Here is an 18,485-nt window from a genome sequence, read left to right as displayed (position 1 = left end):
CCGTCTCTTTAATTTAAAAAGAAACGTAATGAAATCAGTTATTATATAAATCTAAACTGAAAATGAAAAAGTTTGCAAGAATAATAACTCAAATAGTGAGTTTGAAGGGAATAAACGACGGCGTAAGACTAACCATTTGCCTGCTCACAACCACTGTTAAGTGCCACGTCGCAGTCAGTTAGCCAATCAGATTCGAGTTTACAAAGCTTAGCAACGTTAAGTAGGTTTTCAGCTGTGACGTGAACAGGTTGATGAGTAACTTTGGAATTAAGGGAATCCGTGCTTTGGAAAGTGAAAACATGTTCGTTTACTAAACAAGGAGAATTATAACCTTTAGTTAATGTTGCATCATTTATTTATTTACGTACCATGTATTACTTATGGTCACCGCAACAATTGTCTAAAGTTCCCAATTACAATCAGTTTAATTAAAACAATGTTGCAAGCTAGAATTACAGCTCATAGTGGTAATCAAATTCAAGAAACATTTTTTAAATAAACCAATTTCAGCTGAGGTACTCAATTAAAAAAAAACACACAATATAAAAATATCAACTATTACCTGATGTTAACATTTTATTGTTCATTAAATATATAGAATTTTACAAAGAAAAGCTTAAGTTAAAAAAAAAAAGAAGCAAAAAACACAATTTATTAAATATTATAATTATACAATTGCAAAATGCTAATATTAAGAGGTTGTTGGACGGAAACTGTAATGAAGCCATTACAAGGAATAAGAAATTAGTATCTACATACAAGAGAATTTATAGCAAATAAATACTTTTAAGAAATTAAATTGTCTGGACGGAATCAACTCTGGCTCTAAATCATTCATCACTAACATAATAATATAATACCAGGGAAAAGAAGTGAGCAATTGAACTAATAACTAAACAAATTACACTCAGGCAACATTGTGAATTCACACTTCATTAAACACCAACAACAATAGCAACACTAAATAACATTTTATAAATAAAATCAATATATTTCAAATCATGCACTTCAATTTTAAGAATTCACCCTCATTTTAGAAAAATTTTAAAAATAATCAAATAATTCTGTTATTAAGTAAGAAATATGAATAAGATGTTGCCTATTGCCAGACATATAATCTACCTGCACTATTTGTTCCAGTAAGCGTTGACTCAATACTTAAGTGTGTGTGTAACAGGTTGCATAGTTCTATTCAATTCTACACATGTCGTCAAAACTACCATTCAAACAGTAATCTTAATTAATCATTAATTCTATTAGTAAATGTTTTAAATAAATTCTACAACAGATAGCTATACACAGCTGGTGCAGGGATTACAAATGGTTGTTTTTAGAATATATCAAGTTGATGATGTCTGATTAATAAATTGTTGTTTTTTTTTGGTCAAGTCAAATACTGTACAAATATTTTAACACACATAGCATTCTGACAATTTGATACATTCATACAGGTATCTTTTAAAAAATCAATTTATCATATTATATAAATCTCTAATTTTTATATATTAATTCTCTAATATACAAACAAATCAGTTTTAATTGAATTAACATTTTTATTCAGCGGTACTGCGTCATGATGATGCCAAGAATTGGGATTGATTAAATTTCACTAATAATCCAATGCACAAATAAGTGCAACACCTCTTTTTATCCAATGGTACTGTGGCATTGATGATGTTACCTCTGCAAAGAACACAAAGTTTGTTGAATGGCCAGTAGTTGAAAGTGTACCTGAAATAGATAAAATTTATTTATTTCAATAGAGAAACACATAATTAATATTTTTGTCCTGGAAATTATTCCATGAAGCAAAAGTATGCACCAAGTATTTTCTGAAGCGTGTGTCAGGCAGGCTATAGATTGTGAAGTGCTTAATAAAAACATTTTGCATATTTTTGGCAGGGAAATTAATCCTAATATAGAGCGTGAATCCAGAGCATGCGAGAATTGAAGAACCCTCCACATGAAACCGGCAATATTACTTAAATTATAAATGTTTAGCACAGAACAATTAATTTTGAACTGAATGAGATATTACTAACTCTATAACCCTAAAGTAACAAATTAGCTTTCTGTAACTGTAGTTAGATTATTGGCATATTTATTTGTTTGTAAACAATAGAATTACGTTGTTATTACATTATCACTATTAATGAAGTACTACACTACTACTGTTAGTAAGGTTGAGAATGCTACAGTACATGCAAACTTTTAAATAAAATATTTTATTTTTACATCTGAGGATAAGGCTTTAACTTTTTAATGTACCAAATCAATAAATGGCAACAAATATCATTTTCACACAGAGTAATTAGTAATTAAATTCATAATGATGTGTGGATGAGACATCTACACTACAGCAGATAAGTACTGATGGCAGTAGAATAAGAACACTGCTATAAACGGATGAATAGCACAAAATATCATATTCTAATCCAGTTAGGGTTAAGGAAGATTCAACAATTTATATTTTATCAATAGTACAGTAATTCTTACCAGCTCTAGTAAGTGTTTTATATACAGGACACACATAGATGCCACTGGACGGTTGAACTCTGTTGGCAATAGGTATCAGTTGAATAACTGGCATATCTGTATATAATTCCTTTGGTCTAGATTCAGTTAATTCATGTTTATGATAATCCCATCGAGCACCTTCTAAGTATAAACCTTTTACATAACATCCATTTTCTGGTCTTTCTGTCAACTCTGATGCGGCTTCTCTCATCACCTAAATATAAAAAATAAACTTACTGAATGCGCTCCCTAAAGCTTTCTAAATTTGAAAAAAAAACTTAATAAGCCTTATATTTTCATGCAATATTAACATACAAAGTTAGGGACCCTGCAAAATAAAAAACTCAAGAAGTCTTCTTCTCTTGAATTTAAAATAACAAACCTTAAAATCAAATGTAATGGTATCAATTGAGATAACAGCTCTCCTTGCATAGTTCTGTAAAGTACCAGTTAAGAATGCTTGAGGAAAGAAGAATCCAGAGATCCAAAATACACTTGGAATTCCCTTTGTAATCCAATCTTGTACAAAATCCATTCTGGTTACCAGATCAGATACCCATGATGAAAGTGGCTTCAGAGAAGGATATGCCTGACATATGTAGGACAAATTAAAATAGTATATTATTTATATAAAACAATTTGTACAGACTACAGGAAGTGATCTAGTGAGTAGAACGGCTTTCTTTTGTTTTTACATTTAAGTATGGTACTTTTGTAAAATAACAAAAGAACTGTGGTTTGAACTTGGTTGGTTGACCCAGTACTGACCTTATTAGCCCACATTGTTGGAACTGTATTGTTGAACATTTGGTTTGACATTGTCTCTAGTTCTTCTGACATTACAACTAAACCTTTCAAAGCTTTCAGGACATCATGTAATCCCTTGTGGATTACAACCAATAGACGATTGTATCTGTAGATAAATAAAACATGTAAAGTATATGAAAAAAAACTTATATTATTTTATATCAACAAATAGAGGATTGTACCTGTAGATAAATAAAACATGTAAAGTATATGAAAAAAACTTATATTATTTTATATCAACAAACAGAGGATTGTATCTGTAGAACAATACAACATGAAAGGTATGAACAAAAACCTGCAGATATGTATTTGTATTATACTACTTTTTAAAGTAAATTTATTTAAACAAATTGAACATAAATTTGTATGCAGATTGTAAACATTGTTTTGACTGACTACTACTATACTCAATGTGTATGAGAGGCAGCATTGGCAATTACCCACAGTGCAGTTAATATTATACACTAATAATGAAATGACCGTTAGTGGTACTACATACCTAATAACCTCTTGTATTAAGACAGTGTTCATAGACTCTTCATATCTAACTGGGTGCTTGTCAATTACCATGTTAATATCAACTGCGTTTGGTACAACATCCAAAATCCTTTTCGCCATTTCTTCAATCACCTAAACATAGGTTATTAATAACAATTATAATAACATTATCTTACAAAAAACGCGGCTCAAACAAATTATTGTTTTTTCTTCAGAAATAATGATTTATTATCAAACATTTAGTTTAACATAAATATAGTCGAACCTACTACAGAACAAAAATATACTATAGTAAGTACTGTACATATTCCGGTGTGGTGCATTACTCCCTAAGGTTGTAGTGACCCACATACCGCAACCTTCAAGTAAACAAAATGTTCTCATTCAAATGACATTTTATTTAAACATCAATCTTAGGTAAAATTAATATTTTAGAAATTCAGTTGGTGATTGACAGAGATTATCATTATAATTTATGACCACCTCGTCCAACATATACTTTGTGATTAAAATGAAAAAGCATTTTACCTCTTCTCGTGTTCGTCCTGAGCCTGATGCTGTTTTTGGTTGCAGTTTGAGCAAGCCAGTCAGTAGACTAAATGTTTCATTTTGAGCAAATGTAATATTGGCATTGTCATGAAGTCCAAATATTTCAGGTGTATCATTAATTGGTAAGGTTTTGATGTAGGAAATGTAACCCTTTAACAAAATCATAATCAATATCAGTATATTACAGTTAATTGGTAAAAAATATATAAATCTTAACATAGCAGTTGATATACTTTTTAATATACTTTATATATATATATGCCCGAAAGCTCTGTTTTACGTTATCGCTTTGATTTAGCTTTTTGCTTATTTTATTTTGTATCTTCATAGATCCAGACACTGATACCCACAGCATTTTTTCAGTAATTTTCCTTCGGATTTATATATATATATAAATGTGAAAGCACTATCTTAAATCGTTTGAATTATAGCATACAATACAGCAATTCAACAGATGTCCTTGTTCTCACAATCTCAGTAAAAACAACACATGCTTTGCAACAGTTTAATAATTAACAAACTTTTACTGATCTACTACAGTCATAAAGGTCATTAAAACATGGTATGACAATATCAGTAGAAGTTGTAAGCTTACCGTTTAAAAATTGCTAAAAAACATTCTTATAGCAATGTGCTAATTTGTTTACGGATTGAATTGTTTTAAATAATGTAATGTTACAATTAAACCTAAATTAGAATTCAAATTGTAAAACGGTAACCAACCAATAAACCTAATAATACTAATAATTCATTCATAATTTGCTTCCTATTTTTTGTTTTTATTTCTGTTTTTAAAGAATGCTATGTCACACTAAATATATATGTTGTTGTTCAATAGACATGTGGCTTTGACTTGCTTAGACTGTCTTATGGCTAGACAATTTAACAAGGAAATAGATAATCCCCTTGAGTTATTGAGAGTGTCTCAAATAAATCTGTGATTATATTTGGCTAATACGTCATCACAAATTTCTAGTAAACACAAAATGCTCTATACAGTGTTTTATTTCATAGGATTTCTATATTTAATGAACTGTATAATTCTAGATTTACTAAAACACAGAGGCTTTATGGCAAATAGAAAGAACATATTTACATTATGATCCATGTTGGTAGGTATTTGTCTGTATTTTCCAGAAGGTGAGTAGATGTGATCTTCATTTAAAACATCTTTATTATAATAATCTTGCAAGATATTCATAATACAACGTCTATCTTGATCATCAGTCACACGGCCTCCATAATTTATGTGTCCAGCAGTATATTTTAACACCTAAATAAAAATCACATTAAATAAAATAACATTTCAATTTGAAGTTGACAACTTTTTACAAAGTAGACTGGCATTAGTAATAATATAAAGCATAAAAATAAACTTGCCTTAAATGGAATTGTGTCATACTCCAATAAGAACATCTTGAGTTGGCTAATACAGATACGCATGTCACCTGTTGTAAATTCGTACGGGATGTTGAAGCCAAGGGCACCAAACTTACGCCTTTCAATGTTTACACCATGAAAGAGACACAGAGACAGAAGAAGAGTTTTGAATGCAGGAGTCTAAAAAACAAACAAATGAAAATGTAGGTATGCAACTAGAACGTCGCTCTATTTCAGGACCCTTGTTATTCTTCATGTTGGTATATAAAAAAGTACTCCTTAATGATTTAGTGGTTACTTCACTATGAAATCAAACATGTAATGTATTTGCCTAAGTAGTAGTAATTGATTCACACATAGTTAATGTAACTACATGATTGTTAGATGTATAATCACCATAATCTATATTTACCTGAATAAATTGTAATTTTTATTATTGTCTGGATGCAAATCATAAATTCATATTGATGAAATATGATGTGGTAAACAACAAACTACATTACCTTTTCTCCACAAGAATTAAGGAAGTCGTCATTAAGGTTTGCATAGGCTGACAGAAGATTAGCTTTTATTCCTCTGGGAGGTTCAATTGTCATCTTTGAACTGTTCTGTAGAATTGCAACTGGAAATTTAGGACTTGGCAGACTTGTCAACCACAAACGAAAATCTCGGTGAACCTGAAAATAATACAATAAATTTGAAATTATTTAAATTGTTATTCCATAACCCATTCAATTTGATTCAATTAATTAATAAAAATTATCTTTGGAATGAAGAGTTTCATAAATGAATTAAGTGATTTTCTACCTTATAATATACCACCTTTATAATATACCACATTATTATTATTTCTACCTTATCAGTGTCAATATTTTCAATCAATCTCTCCAACGATGGCATCCAGCTTGGTGACAAGTGACAATTCTGAAAGAATACCCACTTGCCCCGGTCCATAGCACTTCGCATCAATGCCTCTGCACGAGGTCCCTACAGAAAAGAAAACAACCGGATTATATGGAATAGTTTGAAATAATTAAACATCTAAACACAATTAGACAATGACTTAGATAATGAAATTAATCTACCTGTCCTTGTCCAAGTGATATAGAAGTCAGTTTCTTAGAAAATCTCATTTCCTCAGCAAATTTGTAGAGATCTGCTGCAGGATCAGTACCAGCAGACAAGACAAACACCAGAGGTGATGCTGGAGAAGACTCTTTAAATGCTATGGAAAGATCAGCAGTTTGTGGCTCAATGAAGCGTTGACCCAAGTGGGTAGATACAAAGTCCTGTAAGACAAATTGAAATGTGTAAAATCATTTTCAGAATGGCTGGTGGTTTGCTAACTTGTAAATTAAGTCTTGAAATAAAACAAACCTGCATAGCATTAGTAACTTTATCTGCACGTATACACCTTAATACAAGAATCCTTTGGAAGCTATCAAGCTTGGTGTTCCAGTCTCCAGGCTGGTCCTCTTGGTGTGGGTCTGCACTGTCAAAGATCCTCTTGTATCCTTCAAGGTGATTTGAGAAGTCTTCCGCAAACACTTCAAAGGTTTTCTATACAAGCAACAATAAATAATGAGACAACCCATGATGAAGGCAATGTATCTACTGTAGTAATTAGTATTAATGACATGACATGTTTTCTTAAAACATCAATACAAAATTAGCATATTTGTATTTGTTATCGTATTTAAGTATTTGAAATGCATTTTATATCCTATCTTTCCAAGGACGATTTTCTAAAAATATTCCATTTTTTTTTTCCATTTCTACTGAACCATTTTGGAAATCAATGCCGTAGCACTGAAAGTGTCATTCAGAATAAAGACAGAATCAATAAATAAATGTCATGTCTTTTACCAGTGATGCCATTGAGAGGATCTCCTTCCAAGCTCTATCTGACAACCATTCCTTCGCTGGGTTTGGAAGCTCTTTTGGAACTGTAGTTCCACCAGACAATAAGAAACGCCATTCATCCTAAAGATAAACAAAATTATGTATTTCTACCGTCTAGAGGTGAATTTAGAGAAAAAAAATGTATTCTAGGAAATTTGTTATACCCCTACCCCTGTCCTTCTTTCGCAACATCTTGAAACTGCGGCCTGAAGTCTTAGAAGTATTGTTTGTATTATTTAAACAGCACCATTAAAACAAAGTAATCATCTTAAAATACAATTAAAAATCATTACAACTCACCATATTAATTTGTCCATCATTCTGCATAATTCGTGTACAAAGCAAGAATGCAAAGAGCAACTTGTGTTTCTCAAACAAACTACGACAGACATTGCTGTACAAACTGAAGGTGAAGTATTCATTGATGTTCACAATACGTTGTGCCACGTTTTCTGAGGAAATATAGGTGGATACATTATGGGTGACAGAAACAACTACCTAGTTAGACTAGCTTTACATATTTGAGCTGTGCCACATTTTCTGTGGAAATATAGGTTGATACATTATAGGTGACAGAAACAAACTAGCTACTGTAGTTAGACTATGGCTTTACATTATTTTGGCTTTGTAAAATGTGTTTCTACTTATTAAAATATACCAGATGAAAACAAACCTGCTCTTTCAGAGTTTGCAATGCCAGCCAAGAAGATGTTGATGAACCATTCAAGTGAGTACTGGTACATAGGATCAATGTTTGCAAGATCTGTTGTACAAAAAAACAACAGCTGTGTACGGATTGATACAGGAATGTACTGGGAACGAGTTTCATCAATCTCACGTTCTGTTTGCTCAGCAACCACTACTTTAGCCTATTAGGAACAAAAGCAATATATATATATATATATGTAAAAATGAACATCTTCATACTGACAACAAACATTCAAAATTGCAATGAGCTGCTAACCTGAATTTCATGTGCCTTGACCTTTGATGCTTCTAAAGTAGCAATGAGATCAATGTCATCTACAGGATTGCCCTCTGAATTGCTTAGTCGTTCCAGAATTTTGTCTTCAATCTCTTTCAATTCTTGCTTCATCTTCGCATTGCTTACAATCAACTGGTTTTTAGCTTCTTCAAGATCTGGTCGTTCTTCAGCTACCACCAAACCTAAAAGCTGATCCTCAAGACCACTATAAGTGAAAACATAATATTAAAGTTTCTTCAATATAGAGGGCACTATTCCTTATTATCTAGAAGACCTTCATGAAAACAACAATTTCTGTCTTTATACAGCACAATTTATGATTTTATATTTGTCTTTGACTTAACATTCTTGTTTATTTAGTAAAAGTGTATTTATTTGTCATTTACCTTGGTGACAGAGTAAAGTTAACCAGTGTGACTTTGGTGGATACCTCTGGGGTATAGTGTGGGTTAGGTAACTTTGTAGTAACATAAAACTTAAAGTCATCATGATATGGTATAACAGCATCTCCCAGCTTGATTACTGTGCTTCCTTGCTGCTTGAATGTCTATGATAAAATGTAAAAAAATCAATCAAATTTACTGCTAATTGATTAATGACTTAGAAGAGCCCATGAGAATAGGAATGTAACATGTGATGTGTATATCAAGGAAGGATGTTGAATACCGTGCATATATATTTATTGAATTGAAGCCAACATACTCGTTGAAGTAGAGCCCATGAGAATAGGAATGTAACATGTGATGTGTATATCAAGGATGGATGTTGAATACCGTGCATATATATTTATTGAATTGAAGCCAACATACTCGTTGAAGTAGAGCCCATGAGAATAGGAATGTAACATGTGATGTGTATATCAAGGATGGATGTTGAATACCATGCATATATATTTGTTGAATTGAAGCCAACATACTCGTTGAAGTAGAGTCCATGAGAATAGGAATGTAACATGTGATGTGTATATCAAGAATGGATGTTGAATACCGTGCATTTATATTTGTTGAATTGAAGCCAACATACTCGTTGAAGTAGAGCCCATGAGAATAGGAATGTAACATGTGATGTGTATATCAAGGATGGATGTTGAATACCGTGCATATATATTTATTGAATTGAAGAAGACATACTTGTCGAAGTAGAATAGGTTCAAGAGCTGGATCTAGTTCTTCTGCGATGTTCTCCAACAAACAAGGTTTACCAAACCTTACAGCATTCTCAAGACTCCTCAAGAAATCCCTGTCTGTTAATTTTATCACATCAACTCCATTGTCCTTTTCCTGCAATCAAGTTGTATGCTTTGTATTATAGTTTAACCAAAGAGTTAAATTGAAAACTGGTAAACAAATCCACTATGTAAGTCTAAAATAAGTAAGGAACTCAACTACCATTACAAGTTTTCCTAAATCATTAAGAAAGACTGAGAAATGAACTTATTAGAAAGAGTGGTCAATCATTTAAGTTCTCACAAACTAGTGTCAACCTGTCAACATGGTTTTGTAGCTGGAAGGTCTAGTCAAACGATACTTAGCACCACTTACTATTACTGGGCTAAAGTTTTAGATGAGAGAACCCCTCCTCCAATTGATGTAATTTTTTTGGATTGGAACAAAGCTTTCGATCGCATAAGTCATCCAATTTTACTTAAAAAGCTACATGACTATGGATTACGAGTTTCAGTGTTACAATGGTTTGTTTCATATTTAAAGGGTAGATAGCAACAAGTATTATTTTGAGGAACTGCCTCTAATACCTGTAATTTTCAGTCTGGCATTCCTCAGGGCCCTATGTTATTTAATATCTTTGTTTTTGACATGCCAGCTGTTATCTCATCTCATATATTGCAATATGTAGATGATACAGTTATATATAGAGCTATTAAATCTCCTGAAGACCATCAGTCACTTCAGAATGATTTAACATGTATACTTCAATAGAGCATAACCAATAAAATGCTTCTGAATTCAACAAAATGTAAATGTATGCGCATAACAAGGTCATCTAGGTTAAGTAAACTTGGTAATAATTATAAAATAGGTGTTGACACCTTGAGCCAGGTTACCTTATACAAGTACATTGGGGTAACTTTTACCTCAAAATTAGATTGGGGATTACAAGCTTCGAAATTAATGGGTTTTATTAAGCGCATTGTTCGTTGCAGGGACACTATTGTAATTCCAAAATTATTCTGTGCTATTGTACGTCCAATTATTGAATATGGTATAGCTGCTTGGTTACCTTACCAAAAAGGACATCTCTACTCATTGGAACAAGTCCAACGCCGAATGACTAAAATTTGTTTCTATGGGGACTATATTTCCTATGAATTAATGTTTTAGGGTTAGTTCACTTGAAAAACGTTTCCAACTTTTATCCATGTCATTTATTGTCAAATGTCTTTATGGCATATATACTGTGGATATTTTAAACCATATTTCAATCAACCCTCGTCACGGTGATCATCTCATATTCGTACACCCTTTTGCTTGGACAAATTCTTTAAAATACTCATATTTCCCCGTGCATGGGAGAAACTACCGGAAGAAATAAGAGATTCATTAATTTTAAATACAGGTATTAAGACTTTTATAATAATAAGCTTAAAATTCATGTATTGACAATTTTTAATGATATTGCAGTATATTTTAATTTATTTTGATATAGTATTATATGCATTGATGTTTATAAAAATGTTATTCTAAATGTTTTTTATACAATCAGTGCAATAGGAGACCTACTAGATAGTGATTAAGTTCGCTTTTTAGGAATCCTGTCTCTGCCTGGTTTTGTGTGATGTTTTCTTGTTCTTTGTCCATGTTTTTTTATATTGTATTTTTAAAGAGAGACAAAATAAATGTAATGAAATGAAACTTACTAAAGTCTTTATCCATTTATTAGCCTGTCCTTGAGGGTCAATGAACAATGGCCATCGTTGTGAGAACTGCACAATTACACCATTTTCTACTGACAGATTGTCTCGAGGGAGGCCAGCAATCTGCCAAGTACGGATTTTGACTGGGTCACCAAAAGTGTTCTGGAAATTACAGTCACTAGTGTGAGGTACATGATGTGTATCTAATGCAGCTATCCATTCCTCAGCCATTGAAAATCTATACTCTCCCTGCAAAATAGAAGAAAGAATGTACTATCTCAGTCAATTTTATAAATTAAAAGATTAAACCTCATACAGGGTAACGACATATTATAACATAATACTGTGTGTTTTTAATTAATAACTTACAGTGAATGGACCAAGGTATGCCACATAACCAGCAGATATGAGGACATCACCTACAATACTGTCTATGATCTCATTCAGTTTAGATACAGATTCCTGCCATCGGTCCTTTTCATCAGCTAAGCCACCTATTAACTACAACACAAAGAAATGTTAAATAATTTAGCTGTCTTCAACTTAGGTACAAGCAATTAAGGAGAATATGTAAATGGTCTGCAACAATAATGATAATATAACAAGGTTCAATAAATTCAGTCTATACGTAATAGTTTTCAACTCATTGGAATTTAGACATTTTATACTGCAATAATGATGTACAGTATATAGTACATTGCAATACATTCAGTCAGTCTTACGTTATACAGTGTTTTACCTTATCAGCTCTTCCTAATCTAGCTTCACATTGTTCACATTTCATTTCAAGCTCTTCCTTCTTAGCAACGCAATCATTATATTTGGCTTGTAATGTAGCGATACCATCTTCAACTTCACGTAGACGGCCTCGTGCTGCATCCAACACCCGCTGAGTCTCTGCCAAATCTGCTTGAGCTATACGCAATTGTTCCTGGTGAGGTTAAATAACTTAGTCAGATAGAGTACTAACAATAAATCAACAACTGCCTTTGGCTTTACATAAACTGGCTTTGAAATAATATATCAGATACTTTACTAAAATGAAAAACAGTACAATAATACATTTATGAATTAAACATAAAAAAAAATATTAAAAATAATTGATATTGACAATACAAAAGTGTTAAAATTGAAGTAAATTTTGTTTACAAGCACATTTCACACTGAACTAAACGTCTTTGAAACTAATTTTTGCATAAATCATAGACTGACAAAATAAGAGCCTCCTTAAAACAATATCAAAAAGAAAATTTGTAAGATATCAATAATAATAATAATAATAATAACAACAATCAAAATACGTAACAACGTACTGCAGTATATCAAACATGAATCATATCACATGACTTGCTGCACAACACCTACATACATTCAGCAATTCTACTGTAATGGCTGCTTGTTAAAATACTTACCATTTTAAAATAGTTCAATTGATACATAAATATTATTTTAAAATGTTATACATGGACCAAGAAAATGTTAATAAAGCATTAAGAGATGACATTATTGACCTAATTACTGCTTCATACATTATTTGGTACAATTAAACAATATTACAAATCAAAATACCTGATGTTCCAATATATCTTCCTTAACAATGAAAGAAAGTGAAATTTGAGGGTTTAGCAACGTACAATGTTTACTGAATAAATCTGAATTATAATGGATACTTACAGTACTCTAGTAATGTAACCAATTAGACTTACTCTCTTAGGTGCAACTGCTTTAGCAACAAAGTGGTATTTGTGCATTGCTCTTGTCCACTGACAGATTGATGTACATGCTTTGGACACCTTAGCAATGGCAGCTGGTGTGAACTCTTCGCTGTCAATGTATGGCTGAATCTTGTTAATTATTGAATCTGTTATGTTATCCTATGCAATAAAAATAATAGTATAGTTTAATGTGCATATTAAGACCAACCAACCACCAGTAGAATAGTTATCTTTTTTTTTTCGCATAAGAATTGTAACTTGTGTATTCCCATTTCCGTGAGCACTTTGCAACTAGCTGATCATCTCTCTTCACAGGAAATTTAATATTAGATACAACATCTACCAAATCACCTTATCATATGTAAATAAGCCATCTAAGAACTTCCCAGGATCTTGCAGCAAGTTCTTGCCAGGTTCCCAATAATCATCCACTTTGGTTCCTGGTTTCTCACCAGCAACCTTCTTTGCTTTAACACCTTTCATGATGCACACAGCTTCAATCACCATCCTCACACCTGCAGGAGGGCGCTGCATTGCTCGTACCTGGAGATAAACATGAGTTGTGTTTTAATAATTTACTTAATCATAGCGTACAATGATCAGTTGTGCTTTAAGTGGTATTGTGTAATAATGTAAGGTATATGTAAAATATTATACTTAAGTACCTCAACAACATCATTTCTGTTGAGTGATTTCAAGCTAGCAAGAGCAGCATCAAGGGCTGGAAGTGCTTCATTTAAGTCTCTCTGTGCAGAGTCTGCAATAGCTTGTGTTTCTTTAGCTTTAACTGTTGCCTGTTGTTCTTCCTTTTGTACTACAGCCTTAGTCTCATTAGCAATTACACTATCTTCTGCAATCTGTTTCATTGTAACCTCTGTCTCTCTAGCAGCTTCCTCTAACATTGGTCGCATTGTTTCAAGTTCTTCTAACATCTTGGTAACCTCATCAGCAGTACGTAACAGTTTATCAAGACCAGTCTTTGTTCTGTTCCTTGCCGTTCTTAACTCATTGGTCTTGAGTCCAATCAGCTTTGAGAAGATGCCAAGTAATTCAAGATAGCTGGTTGGTGTGACATAATTATGTCGGGACAACTCGGCAAGATACTTGATAGATTTTGTAGCAACAGATTGATGGATATCAACGCACACATTCACCTAGAAAAAATACATATCAATTGCAGCAGCAAAATCAAATCGAATGTCAATGTTTCGTTTTCACGACCCTCCACGCGGCTATGCACCAATCGATATGCGCATAGTCGATTAGTCGGAACCGAAACCATGCAGGAACAAGTGTGAAAGACCCTAAGTTAATGTGTGTACCTAATTTTCATTTCCATGGTGTAAAGAATTGGGGGAAAATTTAAATGTATACAGAGCTTAATGGATTCTAAAACTAAATACAAGAAAACATAATATTACTTCAATAGATAATGTATTTGATTCTTAAGATTAACATTTGAAATAACTTACCAGACCATTATTGACATCATCATCATCTTCTAATTCAGTAATATCTTTTAAGAAATTCTGTGCAACAGACCTGAGAGCTTCATCAGGCCACTCACTAAACCAATCAATTGTACAACAGTTTACAAGTGAGGGAAACTGTCTTAATCTTGCACGGAAAATCTCACCAATAGGGCTAGAAATAAATATGAATAAATGTAATCACTAATAACATAATATATACAGAATATTATATTTGAATGCTAATTTTTGTTGATGTGAAATTGTTATAATGGCCGCAGACATTTGCTTATTCATAACTGATAAAAGACTTACCTCATGCAGAGTACAGTGTGCGTGTTACTCTTGACTCGCTTTGTGTATGTTGAAAACAGATTAGCTTTAGTAGCCTGAAGTCCTGCTTCTTGTACTATAGGTTTCATAGCATTGTAAATCTGATCTAACTCATCAAAGCTGTAAATGTTAGGTACATCTCCCGAATTCAAAATGTTGTTGATATCCTCAAGGAAAGACTCGTTCTTAATCTATTATAAATTCAAAACTAAATTAATTTCAAATTTATGTAATTTTACATGGTATGCTGTTTGAACTCAATTGTTTTTTTACCTGTGAATCACTAAATAAGAACACCATTGGCTTGTTTTCTAAACCAGCTTTAAGCATGACTTTCTTTAAGTCTTCCCTCCATTCATTTGTCCCATAGTTCTTAGATAACTCAATTTGAAAACAGTCATACTCAGCCCTAAAATCAGAAGAAAAAAAATATAGTTATATAAATAAGCCTGTGGATTATTTTCTTTTCAGTAATTTTGTATCATGAAAATACAATAATTATAAAAAAAGATTTGTCAATAATAATATCAAATTGTTTTGTAGTTACATATGAGCAGCAAGCCTTGTCAAGCTCTGTCGTCCACTACCTCCTACACCTAGCAATAATGCATTTCCTAGAGGCTGTCTTATTACACGGCTGATGCGGCATACATGTTTCACAGCATCCATAAATAACACAAGGCGCATACGTGCTGTATTCACTTGGTTATAGTCTTCTAGATACTCCTCTAGAATTGTCACCATCTATAAAGTATACATAATTATTTTGTTTGTAATCAGTATATATAAATCATAAGATTGAGTTAATTATGTAGACGGGTAAAATAATATAGTACCTTTGTGTGATCTGTGATCTCAGCATAAATTTTGTTGTCAGCATTAGGTATCATAAAGTCACCATAAATCAATGGATCACTATGCACCACCTCAATTGGATCAGCTTTAAATGACTCAACCATTTGCTGGGTCAGCAATTTATCAAACCATTCACGATCTTCATCATTTACAAGTCTGTCCTTAAAAACACGACTGTTTTCATGGAACCAAATACGTAAAAGTCCAGACAAGTTTTCAATTTTGTTTGAATCTACCATCAACATCCCTGAAATTCAAAATGTAATTGTCTTGTATCTTTCAAATGTGATTTTGTATGGACAATCTATGACATAACATAAACTGTAAATACTCTTACTTGATCTATATCTGTACATTATCACTATATATTTTATTATTTATAGGGCCAACAAAGTTACCTTCTCCTATATCACAATGTGATCGGCACTGTATGTAAATTCCACCACTTGCTAAATGTTATGAAACATTAGATTGAACTTACCTTGGAATACTTTAGATAAGTCTCTGAGATTGAATGTGTAATGACTCTTAGCTGGTGTTGGTAGAAGCTGAGTTGTAATTGTCTCGTATACATCAATTGATGAATCTACAAGCTTGTTACAATGCTCACGTATTCCATCGTTACCATCTAAATAAAGTAATCTCTCAAGTTAAAGTAAACTGATTTTGTACAGTTATGATTATTTAATGTTTAATTTAATTCAATACATTACAAAATACTCATAATAAAACCAATTATGAAATATATAAGTTAATACTCACATAACCAACTATTTAAGATGGTAGAAAAGATACGTGATTTGCTAGAATGTTCCATTTCACAGAATGATAAGTAGTTGAAATGTCGCATAAGACGAGTTGTGACAGGATTACGACCTCCACCAGGTGGACCCATTGCACATACAAATGTAATGTCAACAAGTTCACGGAATGCACCTGAAATTAACAAGTTTAAAATCTTATTTATCATTTGATTTTTTGAGAAAATTCAAAAACACTATTAATAATGTGTATTATTAATGTACTGTACCAAGTTACATCATGAGAAACATAATGATATCACATATTACATGAGATTAGAATGCATGAAATGCTCACCAATTTGTTTTCTGTCATACCATCCTTTATGGTCCATCCACTGTCTAAGTAACTCTATTGGAGGCTGTGCACCATACACTTCAAGGGCAGGCATATTCAAATCATCAACAAACAGCACAAAATACTTGCCTAATGGCGGCCCAAAAACACCCTTGCGTCTGAAAAGCAATAATAGAATCAATGGTGCATTATTTCAGTTTGATGTAATAATATGTAGTAAACCGTTTGTTTAAGATTTATGGTATAAACATTGATGTACAAATTATATAACAACCTAAAGGCAAATCAAATACAGATAAGACACATTTTGATTTGAATAATTCTTATAATATTAGTAATATGGTACCATACACAATATTTATTTTGTTTACTTTATTGTTCTTTCCTAACCCACAGACTTTTGTTGGAATATCTTGCATCACACAATTTGTCCATTAAACTTTTGCGCATTACTAGTCTTGTGTATCAATCAAGTCAATAAGCATATTTATGTTTTGTACATTAATTGTTGGCAAGAAGAAGAAGCATAAGAAGTGAACCATAATAATGTTTTTTACACTAGTACCTTTTGTCAAGTTTGCTGTCAATAAGATCCTGGGTCTGGTTAGCACTAGTTCTTGCAGAAAATGAAATAAAATTACTGAGGAAATCCTTAGGCATACTCTTCAGAAGCTTGTCAGAGACGGTCAAAGATTTACCTGTCCCTGTATCTCCAACACACAACACCTGGAAAAATTCATACAGTGAAAAAGTTTACTTATAAGAAATATTAGGCAATCCTGAATTCGCACTACTTGAGCATGCAAGATTTATGCTAAGTATAATATCTTAATTTATGGAGTCTCCATTCTGTGTTAAAGCATAAACATTTATTTATGAGGTATATGCTTCTAGTATTAGTACTATTGCATACCATTGCATATGATTGGGACTCATGCTCATATTGTTAGTGAGGCTATATGAATGACTTACTTGTTTGTTATTGACTAGTAATGTTTCAATAAGCCATGATCCTCTTACAGTATCTGGTGTTGGTACTATGATATCAGCATACTGTGTTTCTGGTAAAATCTTACATTGTGCCACACCCTCCATCCAATCAACCCAACGAATCTACAAAATAATTTATAATTGTTTTGTATCATTATCAAATCATTGTTGAATATTATGAGAAAGGATGAAGTTCAAAAGGAAAGAACAACAAATAAGGTTCATATTCTTAACAACAATAATTATTAACAATTTTCATTTATGTGGCATATTCTTGTTTTAATTTTTCATTATTAAACATTCTGATATATTCAATATTATGTCCTATTATGTACTATTCTTTCTATATAAACAAACTAACTACTCCTGTTTCCTGGCCTACAACTAGACTGAGATGCATGATGCTAATTTATCCTGACTCTAACCTCTTCCAGTTCTACTACTACATTCTGAAATGAATATGCCTGAGTCTGAACCTGAAATCAAAACAACCAATATACTATATACAGTAGCAA

General features: G+C 32.2%; 1 protein-coding gene across 2 annotated transcripts in view; it reads right to left on the bottom strand.

Annotated features, from left to right (window-relative positions):
- Positions 1–551: 551 nt before the first annotated feature.
- LOC144851616 (dynein axonemal heavy chain 1-like) overlaps positions 552–18,485 on the bottom strand; it is a 41,364-nt gene continuing 23,430 nt past the window's right edge. The window contains exons 36-70 of one of the 2 annotated variants that reach the window (XM_078709166.1): positions 18,396–18,446; positions 17,953–18,093; positions 17,546–17,706; positions 16,981–17,138; positions 16,645–16,818; positions 16,364–16,510; positions 15,864–16,129; positions 15,575–15,771; positions 15,301–15,436; positions 15,010–15,218; positions 14,698–14,869; positions 13,891–14,379; positions 13,577–13,768; positions 13,217–13,384; positions 12,250–12,441; positions 11,880–12,011; positions 11,514–11,759; positions 9,769–9,918; positions 9,025–9,185; positions 8,618–8,843; positions 8,327–8,522; positions 7,954–8,105; positions 7,618–7,734; positions 7,129–7,311; positions 6,837–7,040; positions 6,607–6,738; positions 6,255–6,428; positions 5,752–5,931; positions 5,468–5,644; positions 4,351–4,521; positions 3,824–3,954; positions 3,286–3,430; positions 2,900–3,106; positions 2,497–2,731; positions 552–1,731 (exon numbers count right to left, since the gene is read on the bottom strand). In XM_078709166.1, coding sequence (XP_078565292.1) covers positions 1,610–1,731; positions 2,497–2,731; positions 2,900–3,106; positions 3,286–3,430; positions 3,824–3,954; positions 4,351–4,521; positions 5,468–5,644; positions 5,752–5,931; positions 6,255–6,428; positions 6,607–6,738; positions 6,837–7,040; positions 7,129–7,311; positions 7,618–7,734; positions 7,954–8,105; positions 8,327–8,522; positions 8,618–8,843; positions 9,025–9,185; positions 9,769–9,918; positions 11,514–11,759; positions 11,880–12,011; positions 12,250–12,441; positions 13,217–13,384; positions 13,577–13,768; positions 13,891–14,379; positions 14,698–14,869; positions 15,010–15,218; positions 15,301–15,436; positions 15,575–15,771; positions 15,864–16,129; positions 16,364–16,510; positions 16,645–16,818; positions 16,981–17,138; positions 17,546–17,706; positions 17,953–18,093; positions 18,396–18,446 — 6,294 coding nt within the window. In that variant the 3' untranslated portion in view covers positions 552–1,609. The remainder of the gene's footprint in view (positions 1,732–2,496; positions 2,732–2,899; positions 3,107–3,285; positions 3,431–3,823; positions 3,955–4,350; positions 4,522–5,467; positions 5,645–5,751; positions 5,932–6,254; positions 6,429–6,606; positions 6,739–6,836; positions 7,041–7,128; positions 7,312–7,617; positions 7,735–7,953; positions 8,106–8,326; positions 8,523–8,617; positions 8,844–9,024; positions 9,186–9,768; positions 9,919–11,513; positions 11,760–11,879; positions 12,012–12,249; positions 12,442–13,216; positions 13,385–13,576; positions 13,769–13,890; positions 14,380–14,697; positions 14,870–15,009; positions 15,219–15,300; positions 15,437–15,574; positions 15,772–15,863; positions 16,130–16,363; positions 16,511–16,644; positions 16,819–16,980; positions 17,139–17,545; positions 17,707–17,952; positions 18,094–18,395; positions 18,447–18,485) is intronic. The other variant, XM_078709176.1, reaches the window with a different exon arrangement.

The sequence above is a fragment of the Antedon bifida genome, chromosome 1, assembly GCF_963402885.1.
Source record: "Antedon bifida chromosome 1, ecAntBifi1.1, whole genome shotgun sequence".
NCBI lineage: Eukaryota > Metazoa > Echinodermata > Crinoidea > Comatulida > Antedonidae > Antedon > Antedon bifida.
The sequence above is the reverse complement of the archived record's forward strand: the minus strand, read 5'-3'. Positions and strand labels throughout refer to the sequence as shown.